The following is a 14,030-nucleotide window of genomic DNA, read 5'->3' on the forward strand; positions in this document are numbered from 1 at the left end:
CATTATCTCAGTAAATTAGAATACTCTATAACACCAGCTTGAAAAAAATGATTTAAAAATCCGAAATGTTGGCCTACTGTACAGTATATTCAGTAAATGCACTCAATACTTGGTCGATGCTCCTTTGACATTAATTACTGCATCAATGCAGCGTGGCATGGAGGTGATCAGCCTGTGACACTGCTGAGGTGTTATGGAAGCCCAGGTTGCATTGATAGCAGCCTTCAGCTCGTCTGCATTGTTGGGTCTGGTGTCTCTCATCTTTCTCTTGACAATATCCCACAGATTCTCTATGGGGTTAAGGCCAGGTGAGTTTGCTGGCCAATCAAGCAAAGTGATACTGTTGTTTTTAAACAAGGTATTGGTAGCTTTGCCAGTGGGCACAGGTGCCAAGTCCTGCTGGAGAATGAAATTTCCATCTCCAAAAAACTTGTCAGCAGAGGGAAGCATGAAGTGCTTTAAAATTTCCTTGTAGACGGCTGCGCTGACTTTGGTCTTGTTAAAACACAGTGAGAATATCATCAGATGACATGGCTCCCCAAACCATCAATGATTGTGGAAACTTCACACTAGACCTCAAGCAGCTTGGATTGTGGCCTCTCCACTCATCCTCTAGACTCTGGGACCTTGATTTTCAAGTGGAAAAATAAAATGTTATAGCTCTCAGAAAACAGCGATGCAAAAACAATTATTTTTTCTATAAAATAGTTTATACTGTGTAAAAGCTCCAAAACATGAAAAAAAATATAAATGGGGTATCACTGCAATCGTACTGACCAGAAGAATAAAGCTTCCTTATCAATATTACCACATGCAGAATGGTATAAAAAAAAACCCTCAAAAAACAATTCCTCAATTGCTGGTCTTTGTTCATTCTGTCTCCCAAAACTCAGAATAGAATGCGATCAAAAAGTGTCATGTGACTGAAAATGGTATCAATTGAAACGTCCACTCATCAAGCAAAAAAAAAAAACATCACCTGACTCTGTGGGATGAAATATGGAAAAATCTGTGAGGCACATGTAGTGTCAATATAATCACTGCACCCCTAGATGAATTAATTAGGGTGTGTAGTTTGTAAAATGAGGTCATATATGGGAGGTTTCTTCTGTTCTGGCACCTCAGAGTCCAGCAAAATCTCCAACTCCAATATGGCGTTTCTTCCCTTCTGAGCTTTGCACTGTGCTTCAAAAGTGGTTTTCGACAACATATGTGGTATCGGTGTACTAAGGAGAAATTGCACAACAAATTTTGGGGTCCATTTTCTCCTGCTATCCTTGTGAAAATGAAAAAATTGGGAGCTAAAACTACAGCATTGTGGGAATTTTTTTTCCATTTTCACAGATCAACATTGTAATATTCTGTGAAGCACCTGGGGGTTCAAGGTGCTTACCACTTGTCTAGATAAATTCCTTGAGGGGTCTAGTTTCCAAAATGGAGTCACTTGTGGGGAACTTCCACTGTTTAGGCACACCAGGGGCCCTCCAAACATGACATGACACCCGCACACTATTCCATCATAGTCTGCATTCCACAACGTCACCCATTCCTGTCTGAGCCCTGCCATACACCCAAACAGTAGCTTTCCCCCACATATGGGGTATAGACGTATTCAGGAGAAATTGCATAACAAATTGTATGATGCAATTTCTCCTGTTACCCTTATGAAAATAAAAAATGTGGGGCTAAAAAACATTTTCATGGGAAAAATGTGATTGTTTTAATTTTCATAGTTATTATTATTATAGTTCAATGTTATAAACTTCTGAGAAGCACCTTGGTGTTCAAGGTGTTCACCACACATCTAGATTAATTTCCTGAGGTTTCTATTTTCCAAGATGGTGTCACTTGTAAGGGATTTGCATTGCTTAGGCACATCAGGGGCTCTCCATACGCAAAATGGTATCCGCTGATTATTCCAGCAAATTTTGCTTTCAAAACGTTAAATGGCGCTCCTTCCCTTCCAAGCCCTGCTGTGTGCCCAAACAGTAGGTTTCTGCCACATATTGGTTATCAGAGTACTCAGGAAAAATTGCACAACAAATTGTATGGTGCAACTTCTCCTGTTGAAAAGTACTTTGTTGCCAATGACTGCCTGAAGTCTTGAACTCATGGACATCACCAGACGCTGTGTTTCCTCCTTTCTGATGCTCTGCCAGGCCTTCACTGCGGTGGTTTTCAGTTGCTGTTTGTTTGTGGGCCTTTCTGTCTGAAGTTTAGTCTTTAACAAGTGAAATGCATGTTCAATTGGGTTGAGATCAGGTGACTGACTTGGCCATTCCAGAATATTCCACTTTTTTGCTTTAATAAACTCCTTGGTTGCTTTGGCTTTATGTTTTGGGTCATTGTCCATCTGTAGTATGAAACAATGACCAATCAGTTTTGCTGCATTTGGCTGGATCTGAGCACACAGTTCGGCTCTGAATACCTCAGAATTCATTCGGCTGCTTCTGTCCTGTGTCACATCATCAATAAACACTAGTGACCCAGTGCCACTGGCAGTCATGCATGCCCAAGCCATTACACTGCCTCCGCCGTGTTTTACAGATGATGTGGTATGCTTTGGATCATGAGCTGTATCACGCCTTTGCCATACTTGTCTCTTTCCATCATTCTGGTAGAAGTTGATCTTGGTTTCATCTGTCCAAAGAATGTTCTTCCAGAACTGTGCTGGCTGTTAGGACTGGCGGAACGCACCAAGAAAGCTGATATAGATGCGTTCGCAGTCCGGGGTCCACCGTGCAGGCGAAACCCGCTGCTAGTAAATGACAGACTATATGGCGGTACTTTAAATTATACACACGTGGGTTCAACCTCACCCAGCGTGAAGAAAGCGATCCTGTTAAGTCACAGGACCGCGGTACCGCACATAGAGCGCGAGCAAGTAGTCAGCGAACTTAACCCCAAAAGGGATTGAAGTCCGATTAGACCCTTGCTGGCACAACACCGCAACTGGGTGTGTAGAGAACCTTATAGAAATATATGAGCACAAGAGTGCGTGTGATGCCGCACTAACGGACGCCACTAACCACCCAGGCTTGGGTATGGAAAGCGCAAGGCAAGCGCACGGCGCCGTACTGGCAGGCACAGCTAAAGGTCGCTGTGATGTGTGTAACATACAGATGGATAGTCGGGCGCTAGAGAGCTACCATCATCCGCGAGCAGTCAACAACTCTAGGGAGGGATACTTAGGAGCTTTCATCCATCGACATACATCCATCTACACACACACATAATAATTGTACACTAGCGCATGGCTGTGCGGTCATGCGCAGTTTAAATAGTTGCAGGACAGGAAGTGGCCACAGAAACTTTGCCCTTCCAAGACCTGCCAAGAGGACCAATGGAATGTGCTGCAGAGCCTGAGCACGTGACCCTCGATCTCCAACGGGAGATCTTGCCCTGGGCATGCTCAGTGTGCGCAAACAAGGACTTAGTCCCAGAGAAGTCCGCTCGCTGCTGACCAGCACTGACTTTAATGGCAGGAGCTGAAGAAGCAGCAGTAACGCTCTGTACATAGTGAGACCGAGCAAGACGCTGGGACCGACGTCCCTGCTGAGCAGACTCCACTGCGGCTGGATAGGAATGGGAGACCGCAGCGGAGACGGCTCGAGATTCCCCCTGTGCAGAAGTGGGAACTCGAGACCTAACACTGGCTTTTTTAGATTTTTTTTAGCAAAGTCCAGTCTATCCTTTTTATTCTTGATGCTTATGAGTGGCTTGCATCGTGCAGTGAACCCTCTGTATTTACTTTCATGCAGACTTCTCTTTATGGTAGATTTGGATATTGATACGCCGACCTCCTGGAGAGTGTTGTTCACTTGGTTGGCTGTTGTGAAGGGGTTTCTCTTCACCATGGAGATTATTCTGCGATCATCCACCACTGTTGTCTTCCGTGGGCGCCCAGGTCTTTTTGCATTGAGGAGTTCACCAGTGCTTTCTTTCTTTCTCAGGATGTACCAAACTGCTGTAGATTTTGCCACTCCTAATATTGTAGCAATTTCTCGGATGGTTTTTTTCTGTTTTCGCAGCTAAAGGATGGCTTGTTTCACCTGCATGGAGAGCTCCTTTGACCAAAATTAGAAAAATGTTGTCTCTGTCCAAATATATATGAACTTAACAGTAAATAGTTTTGGGGGTGAGATCGTGCTGACGGCTTCCCTTCCCCATCTGATGGTTGGGTGTGTGCCCAAATAGAGCTCTTTCACACTGGACTCTTCCCCACGCTCAGTGGCCCTGTTGGGGCTTGCGTCTGAACACTCCAAATTTAGGATTCGGACGTATGCGGTGACCAGGCCATACACAATAATGCTGGTGGCAGAGTGAACTCTACTGTGGATTATTTTCGGGCGTATTCGCCTACTGGGGTGAACGCTTGGACTCTGTCTGTGTGTCCGCCTCCAGTAGTTGTATACAGCCCGAAAATGATGCATGACAGAGCGCATGTTCACTCTAACGCCACCGCCACCATTATCATCTATGTGCCCCTTGGCTCATGAGTCCGAATCCTGTTTAGTGGGGGATATAGACACAAGCCCTGACAGGGCCACTGAGAGTGGGGAAGAAGCCAGTGAGAAGGGGGCTAAGATAGTACATGGTGCTGGGGTCACTTTTGCTTCCTTCTTTACAATCTTCCAGATGTCCAATCTCGAATGTCGGCAATTCTGCATCTGTCACATCTGGAAAGGCGCGTGCGTGTACAGTGCGCATGTGCGGGGCCCACAGTTGTGTGTGCGGTCCCGGCATTGTCACACATCTGGGCCGGGCAGGTGACAGCACTGCCATATTAGGTATTGGCAGGCGCTTGTACTGACGTCACGGCGGGCGGAGCCAGGCACGGGCTGCAGAGAGCCGGCTGCAGTGAGGTGACAGCGGGGTACGGCAGCTGGGAAAGAGCGCGGCTCCGGCCTACATCGTCACCTGGAGATGGGGGAGACCAACTCGGACAAGGTGAGAACTGGAGCGCGGTGGGCGAGGACGGATGTGGAGATAATGTGCGGCGCTGTCGGTTGTGTCCCTGCACATCCGGCTCCATAGAGAAGCCTGGTGCTAAATGTCCTGGACTTCTCACATTCATGCACTCGGCGCCGCCTGCGATTTATATGCGACTTTGATGCGACTTTTGTCACATGACTCTTTGGAGTAGTGATGGATGATAGAGCGGTGACTGTTTAGCCCCATTATTACTGTGAGACCACCAGTGACTGTGTGATGTTCCCTGCATCACTGCGGCATTGGCACGGGCACCATTATGGCCAGACACCCACTTATTAATGGGGCGATGCTGGCTGGGACACTAGTGATCCATTGCTTCTCGGTGACCGGCTCCTGGTTGTGCCTCATTCCCAATGTCTGATCGGTGTGAGGACCCCCGAGGACAGAAGATTGTGGGTCCCTGCAGTCCTGTGGGAGCCTGACCGGCCAATGTCTGATCGGTGTGAGGACCCCCGAGGACAGAAGATTGTGGGTCCCTGCAGTCCTGTGGGAGCCTGACCGGCCAATGTCTGATCGGTGTGAGGACCCCCGAGGACAGAAGATTGTGGGTCCCCGCAGTCCTGTGGGAGCCTGACCGGCCAATGTCTGATCGGTGTGAGGACCCCCGAGGACAGAAGATTGTGGGTCCCCGCAGTCCTGTGGGAGCCTGACCGGCCAATGTCTGATCGGTGTGAGGACCCCCGAGGACAGAAGATTGTGGGTCCCCGCAGTCCTGTGGAAGCCTGACCGGCCAATGTCTGATCGGTGTGAGGACCCCCGAGGACAGAAGATTGTGGGTCCCCGCAGTCCTGTGGGAGCCTGACCGGCCAATGTCTGATCGGTGTGAGGACCCCCGAGGACAGAAGATTGTGGGTCCCCGCAGTCCTGTGGGAGCCTGACCGGCCAATGTCTGATCGGTGTGAGGACCCCCGAGGACAGAAGATTGTGGGTCCCCGCAGTCCTGTGGGAGCCTGACCGGCCAATGTCTGATCGGTGTGAGGACCCCCGAGGACAGAAGATTGTGGGTCCCCGCAGTCCTGTGGGAGCCTGACCGGCCAATGTCTGATCGGTGTGAGGACCCCCGAGGACAGAAGATTGTGGGTCCCCGCAGTCCTGTGGGAGCCTGACCGGCCAATGTCTGATCGGTGTGAGGACCCCCGAGGACAGAAGATTGTGGGTCCCCGCAGTCCTGTGGGAGCCTGACCGGCCAATGTCTGATCGGTGTGAGGACCCCCGAGGACAGAAGATTGTGGGTCCCCGCAGTCCTGTGGTAAGCCTGACCGGCCAATGTCTGATCGGTGTGAGGACCCCCGAGGACAGAAGATTGTGGGTCCCCGCAGTCCTGTGAGAAGCCTGACCGGCACACTCAGTAGGAGGAGAGCGCAGTCACTATCGCATTTATAGACCTGAATGTAAAGGGATGTTATGTAATTGAGAAAAAAGTCTTTTCAAGCCAGTAAAGTAAAAATACTTGATTATGACTTCATCAAAACAGTAGTATGGGAATAAAAAAATATATCTGACTCATTTAGATTACACAAGTGATCTGCAACGTCTCAAACTCACCAAATGCGCATCATGGGAACTTAGCTTGAGATTCCCAAAGATCACTAGTAAGTAGGACTTTGGCCCATGGCCGTAGTGAGGAGGAGTATGAAGAAGTCACATGGCCTGACGGGTGCCGCACAGCTCTACTTTTCTTCCCATCTGTGACTTTGACTAGAGTGTATCTGTACGTGCTGCACCAGTGCTCCTACTCCTCCACAATGCCACTTTGCAGGCGATGGGTAGACCTGTGGATGTTCGGGTCTGTCAGGTTCTGCCGAACTTTAAACAAGCAAAAAAAAGTTCTGTTCGGGTTCCACAACAGTATCCGAACACAGTCCTCATTCAAATGAATGGGAGACCCAAGCATTCAGTGGTTCCCATGCTGTCATCTGTGTGACAATGCATAGTAACATAATTAGCAAGACCAGTTCAGCCTATATTCCGTCAGAATAAATTATTATTATTATTGTTATAGCGCCATTTATTCCATGGCGCTTTACATGTGAGGAGGGGTATACATAATAAAAACAAGTACAATAATCTTAAACAATACAAGTCATAACTGGTACAGGAGGAGAGAGGACCCTGCCCGCGAAGGCTCACAATCTACAAGGGATGGGTGAGGATACAGTAGGTGAGGATAGAGCTGGTCATGCAGCGGTTTGGTCGATCAGTGGTTACTGCAGGTTGTAGGCTTGTCAAAAAAGGTGGGTCTTCAGGTGCTTTTTGAAGGTTTTGATGGTAGGCGAGAGTCTGATGTGTTGTGGTAGAGGGTTCCAGAGTAGGGGTGATGCGCGAGAGAAATCTTGTATACGATTGTGGGAAGAGGCGATTAGAGGGAAGTAGAGTAGGAGATCTTGTGAGGATCGGAGGTTGGGTGTAGGTAAGTACCGGGAGACGAGGTCACAGATGTATGGAGGAGACAGGTTGTGGATGGCTTTGTACGTCATGGTTAGGGTTTTGTACTGGAGTCTCTGGGCAATGGGAAGCCAGTGAAGGGATTTACAGAGGGGAGAGGCCGGGGAATAGCGGGGGGGGACAGGTGGATTAGTCGGGCAGCAGAGTTTAGAATAGATTGGAGGGGTGCGAGAGTGTTAGAGGGGAGGCCACAGAGCCGGAGTTTGCAGTAGTCGAGGCGGGAGATGATGAGGGCATGGACTAGGGTTTTTGCAGATTCTTGGTTGAGGAATGTACGGATCCGTGAAATATTTTTGAGTTGAAGTCGGCAGGAAGTGGAAAGGGCTTGGATATGTGGTTTGAAGGAGAGATCAGCGTCAAGGATTACCCTGAGGCAGCGAGCTTGTGGGACTGGGGAGAGTGGGCAGCCATTTACTGTAATGGATAGATTCGTTGGGGGGGTCACGTGAGATGGGGGAAAGATGATGAATTCTGTTTTGTCCATGTTGAGTTTGAGAAATCTAGTGGAGAAGAAGGATGAAATAGTGGACAGACATTGAGGGATTCTGGTTAGTAAGGAGGTGAAATCTGGTCCAGAGATGTAGATCTGTGTGTCACCAGCATAGAGATGATACTGAAAGCCATGAGATTCTATGAGCTGTCCCAGGCCAAAGGTGTAAATGGAGAAGAGCAGGGGCCCAAGGACTGAACCTTGTAGGACTCCGACAGATAGGGGGCGAGGTGAGGAGGTGGTGTGTGAGTGGGAGACGCTGAATGTCCGGTCTGTTAGGTATGATGAGATCCAGGATAGGGCCAAGTCTGTGATGCCAAGGGATGAGAGGGTCTGTAATAATAGGGATCTACGTCCTTCTAAAGAACCTAATAATTGTAAGATACAATATTGTTACGCTCCAGGAAGACATCCAGGCCTCTCCTGAACCCCTCGACTGAGTTCGCCATCACCTCCTCCTCAGGCAAGGAATTCCAGATTCTCACTGCCCTAACAGTAAAGAATCCTCTTCTGTGTTTGGTGGAAAAACCTTCTCTCCTCCAGACGCAGGGAATGCCCCCTTGTGACCGTCACCTTCCTTGGTATAAACAGATCCTCGGAGAGATATTTGTATTGTCCCCTTACTATACTTATACATGGTTATTCGATCGCACCTCAGTCTTTTTTTCTAGACTAAATAATCCTAATTTTGCTAATATCTCTGAGTATTGTAGTTCCCCCATCCCCTTTATCCCTGTTACTAGAGCTGAAAAAGTTACTGTTGGTTAGGCATACGCTGAGGAGTACTGCTTTCATTCCTGATCTCTCTGATAGCAATGAGAGCAGGCAACACTGATAAGAGTATTCACCAGCCGGCGCCTGTCCATAGTAATAAATATATTTGTGAGTTAATTAGACGCCTCTCCATTACTAACCCCTGGGCTTGGTGTTAGCGGACATAAAACAGCTGACATATACCACAAAGCTATTACTCCACTTGTCAATTCATCAGGTCAAGTCGGGAAAAGTACAAGAATTGGCGCATCTAACGGATGCACTTTTCTGGGGAGGCTGGGGGCTGCTATTTTTATGTTGGAGTGGGCCAATGTCCATGGCCCCTTCCCGGTCTGAGAATAACAGCTACCAGCTGTCTGGACTGCTTCAGCTTGGCTGGTTATCAAAGATTGGGGGGACCACATGCCGTTTTATTTTAATTTATTTAAATAATTTAAAAAAAGCATGGGGACCCCTCTATTTTGATAGCTTTTTCTTGGCTGGTTTTCAGCTTTACCTGGGCTGGTTATCAAGAATAGGAGAGACCCCCCCTTTTTTTTGTTTTGTTTTGTACATACTGTGCTGGCCAATCACATCCATGCCAAGACTTGACATAACTGTGATTGAGCTGGAAGTGCCCACACAGGAAAAGCTTGTTCATTGGCTGCGTTGCAGCCTTTCAACAAGTTTTGTTTGGGCTGCCAACCACGAATAGTAACACAGACGTCCGTGCACGGCCCCCGATTTTTACCGTTGAAGTTAACCCATCACTACTAAGGGCCAGAGTGGCTAATTAGACTTTTTTTTTCCTGGACAGCTTATCAAAAAATAAACCTCCGTTCTTGGGAGACCCATGTAAATCCTTTATTACTCTTCCTGTCAGTGAACTGCACATTAACCATTCGTGATCTGGTAATAATGTACCGTATCTTACTTGGCTTTGTCACGTCTTGATGTTGGACTCTTTCCATAGATGAATTCAGAAAACCTCAGAGAAGATGGTAACATGCACTTCAAATCTGGAGATTTCGAAACAGCACTGTCATGTTACACAAAAGCACTGAAGCTATCCACGGATAAGAAGGATGCAGCCGTACTTCATAGGAACCGCGCCGCCTGCCACCTGAAGCTGGTATGTACACACCAAAGACCTGGCGTGAGTGGGAAGACATCACAGGGAAAATGGAGCTTACACTGAGGCTGCGCTCGCATCCATGGGAAGTGTCCCAATACTGCCCCACCCCAACTTTTTTTTTTTGCATCTGACCTAATGAGTAAAATGGCTACAAAAATCGGGCAGCACACACCGTTCACAGTAGGTGTGTATGGAGCATGCAACTCAGCTGTGCTCATATGATTCGTGCTGTGTATCATCAACTGGCATATCCAGCACCATCAGTACCGAGATTAACGACAACCCCTTTAAGGGACCTTATTCTACACCACTGTTTTTACACAGAAGATTGTGCAGTCATTAGTCAGATTGTTAGAACAACCATGTGTCTTCCTAGTTGATGCACACCCTGCACTAATGTGAGTGCTGGGTACACAGCGGAGGATGGGGATGATGAGATTGCAGTAGAGAGTAGTTAAGGCTACGTTCAGACTAGCGTTGCGCGCCGCTGCGTCGGCGACGCAACGCACGACGCACACAAAAACGCGGCAAAACGCACGCAAAAACGCTGCGTTTTGCGACGCGTGCGTCGTTTTTTGGCGAAAATCGGACGCAAGAAAAATGCAACTTGCTGCGTTTTCTTGGTCCGACGCTAGCGGCAAAAAAGACGCAAGTGTTGCAAAACGCAGCACACAAAAACGCATGCGTCCCCCATGTTAAACATAGGGGCGCATGACGCGTGCGTTGCCGCTGCATCGCCCGACGCTAAGGCGACGCACACTAGCAGAACGCTAGTGTGAACGTAGCCTAAGTGACCATACTGCTGGGTACAGCTCTGATAGAACAGCTTTTACTTTTTACTTGATGAAGGATAACCCAGCCTAACGGACATGCAATTTTCTTTATTCAAGTAGTTATCATACAGAGGACGACTGGTAAAGCATTCTTGTTAAAAACAAAGATGGCATCTACGTGTTTCAGGTGCCGCAGCATCCTCAGTTATGAATGTTTTGCCAGTCGCCCTCTGATACCTACTTGACTAAAGAAGATTGCATGTCCGTTGGGTTGGATCATCCTTCTTTTATCACAGTTTCCTCCTGCCAAGGCAGAGCCGCTATTGTCCAGAGTTATTGGCAGTTATATAGATGTCTGTGTTTTCCAGGAGGATTATGCAAAGGCGGAAGAAGATGCATCAAAAGGTAAGTGGAAGTGAAGTATTAGAAATGCACATACTGCGAGCTCATACAATGTCATTCAATTTTTCCCAAATGGCCTTATGTTTGCACCAAAACCATCATCGTCTGTTGTGATTTGTTTTTTGTTTTGTTTTTTTGGAAACCCACAACTAAAGTTTCATCCTTACACAATCTTCTCTTCATATCCTGTTCTGTTGGTTTCTTGAGCTTTGGTTATCTGGGACGAGTCCATGGACAGTTTCACTAACATTAGTTTACTCTTTTGACAGCAATTGAGGTGGATGGAGGTGATGTGAAGGCTTTGTTCAGGCGCAGTCAAGCTTTGGAGAAATTAGGCAAATTAGACCAGGCCATACTTGATCTTCGGAGATGTCTCACTCTGGAACCAAAAAATAAGGTGTTTCAGGATGCTGTGAGGAACTTAGGAGTCCAGACACAGGAGAAGGTATTCAGTTTACAGACAAATACTTTCTTTATGAAAAAAGAATAATAATCAATTTAAAATGGTTTATCCTGTCTTCTGATGGAATCCACCCAAACTAGGCACTGTCCAATAAAAAGTCTGCAAAAACAAATGGTTCAGGAAAAAACTCCAAAAATGCTTGAGAAACTGCAAAACCATTTCATGACATTAAATAACTCCTCAAAATCACCCCAAAGAAGGAAAATTTCCTGAACTGATTTCTACTAAAAAAAAAAAAAAAAAAAACTCGTTTTTTTCACAGTCTTAAAACTCTGTGTGCACATAGCCTTACAAGTAGAAATGGACGAATCCGAGCAGTAAAGTTCAGCGTCTGTACCAAACACCAACTGTTTGGGCCGGAAGTCTATGTTACTGTTAGGGTTTGAGCCCCCGTACACCGGGTGTTTGTTGTGTTGTCATGTGCATGACAGCGCGGCAAATACTGCTTCAGCGGTAAAATCTTTATCGCCGATCAGACAGCCATGGTTCCCACGCTGTCAAATGACATGAGCCTGCAGCTGTGATCGGAGGTAAAAAGTGTACCTTCAGTCACTGGCTTCCGCTGATGGGACTGCTGCTGCCATTAATAACAGCGAGAGCAGTCAGTGGCTGATGAAAATGTTCATCAGCCTGAGCTCTAAAGGTACCTTCACACATAACGATTTTGTTAACGGTATCGTTGCTTTTTGTGACGTAGCAACGATATCGTTAACGAAATCGTTATACATGACAGCGACCAACGATCAGGCCCCTGCTGGGAGATCGTTGGTCGCTGGGAATGATCAGGACCTTTTTTTTTTGGTCGCTGATCACCCGCTATCATCGCTGGATTGGCGTGTGTGACGCCGATCCAGCGATGTGTTCACTGGTAACCAGGGTAAATATCGGGTTACTAAGCGCAGGGAAGGAACAACCAAGGGAAGGGCAGCATCCAATAAAGGAAAACATCCAATAAAGGAAAACCACCTATGCCAAGCATGGTATCCATCCACAGACAGCTGTTTCCTTTATTGGATGCTGCCCTTCCCTTGGTTGTTCCTTCCCGGGGAAAGGCCTGGCTATTCACTGCCTGCGTTGAGAAACACGTGATGGTGTCTCTGCAGCTCCTCTACATGCGTCGCTAAATGTGACGGTACCTTAACTCAATATGGTAATTAAAAAAAAAAATGGTTCCCCTGTATTTTTGATTACCAGCCAGGCAAAACTGACAACTGGAGGGCTGCTTTTCTCAGGCTGGCAAGGGGCCATGCATGTTGGCCCCCAACCTAAAAATAGCATCCTGCAGCCACCCAGGAAAGGTGCATCTATTAGAATTGGCACTTTGCCCGTCTCTTCTCATTTGCCCAGTAGCGGTGGCAAGAGGGGATCATATTTGTGGGGTTGATGTCACCTTTGTATTGTCCGGTAACATCAAGCCCACGGATTAGTAATGGTAATTCGTCTATAAGATACCTATCCATTACTAATCCTATAGGTACCGTATAGTGTAAATAAACACACAGCCAGCATAGTCATTTGTTTGAAATAAAGACAAAACACACTTTTTTTTTTTTATTTAGAAATAACAAACACGCTTATACTCGCCTAACGCCCATCCCATTGAATCCCTTGTCTCCTGTAATAAAGCAAAAATATCCCTCACCTCTCGGTCGTTCTGTCCCATGCCGTAATGCATGTCTGGGGATTACTAGATTTTAACCTGGATGGTGCCAAGATGCTGAGAATCACTAAGAAATGAAATGCTGCGAACGCAGCAGCGGTGACCTCATCGAGGTTACCACGGTCACTGAGGCTGATTTCCCAGTCAGGCCAATAAACTGTGGTGACCAACCTTCAGTGAAATCACCACTAGCACAATGAGAAAAAGTTTCATGGTGCAGAGGCGAGTTCACCCTGAGAATTTCACTGCGGTGAATTTGAACTTGGGTGAACTCACTTCTGCACTGTGAGACTTTCTCACTGTCCTAGCTGAGATTTCACCGGAGGGAGGTCACCGCAGTTCATTGGCCCAGCTGGGAACGCATCCTCCGTGACCCATGGTAACCTCGATGAGGTCACCGCTACTCACTGATGCTGCTCTCCCAGCAGCTCATTCCTCAGTGGTTCTCGGCCTCATTGGCCGCATCTTGGTCCCATTAGCCCGATGCCAGTGACCGAATGTAAACTTTTTATCTACGATCACAGTTGCAGGCTCACACTATCATTTGACAGCGTGGGATCCGCTGCTGTTTAGCCAGCTGCAATGATTTTGCTGCCAATCACGAAGACATGTGAATGACAGTGCGGCAAACACTGGATGTTCGGGCCCCCCATTCAAGTGAATGTGGTTTCGGTACTGTTCTTGTACTTGAACCCAAACTTTTTTTTAACTGTTCAAGTAGACCCAAACATGCAGGTGTCCGCTCACCTCGATTTACAAGTCATACCCCCCCCCTCTCCCCCCCCCCCCCACCAGGCGTTTTTAAAAACGTTTTCAAGAAAAAAAACTCTCAAACTTATCACATAACAGTACTGAAATGAATAGGCCAATTTTTCTAGTCACGGAGTACCAATCTTGGAGCAGATCCACTACTC

The 14,030-nt window shown here is 47.1% G+C and overlaps 1 protein-coding gene across 2 annotated transcripts in view; it reads left to right on the forward strand.

The window, feature by feature from the left end:
- The first annotated feature begins 4,810 nt into the window (after positions 1-4,810).
- The window catches only part of UNC45A (unc-45 myosin chaperone A), a 57,320-nt gene continuing 48,100 nt past the window's right edge, over positions 4,811-14,030 (forward strand). For both annotated transcript variants that reach the window (XM_069766157.1, XM_069766159.1), the window contains exons 1-4: positions 4,811-4,950; positions 9,657-9,815; positions 10,960-10,996; positions 11,263-11,438. In XM_069766157.1, coding sequence (XP_069622258.1) covers positions 4,927-4,950; positions 9,657-9,815; positions 10,960-10,996; positions 11,263-11,438 — 396 coding nt within the window. In that variant the 5' untranslated portion in view covers positions 4,811-4,926. The remainder of the gene's footprint in view (positions 4,951-9,656; positions 9,816-10,959; positions 10,997-11,262; positions 11,439-14,030) is intronic.

This window comes from Ranitomeya imitator, chromosome 4 (assembly GCF_032444005.1).
Source record: "Ranitomeya imitator isolate aRanImi1 chromosome 4, aRanImi1.pri, whole genome shotgun sequence".
NCBI lineage: Eukaryota > Metazoa > Chordata > Amphibia > Anura > Dendrobatidae > Ranitomeya > Ranitomeya imitator.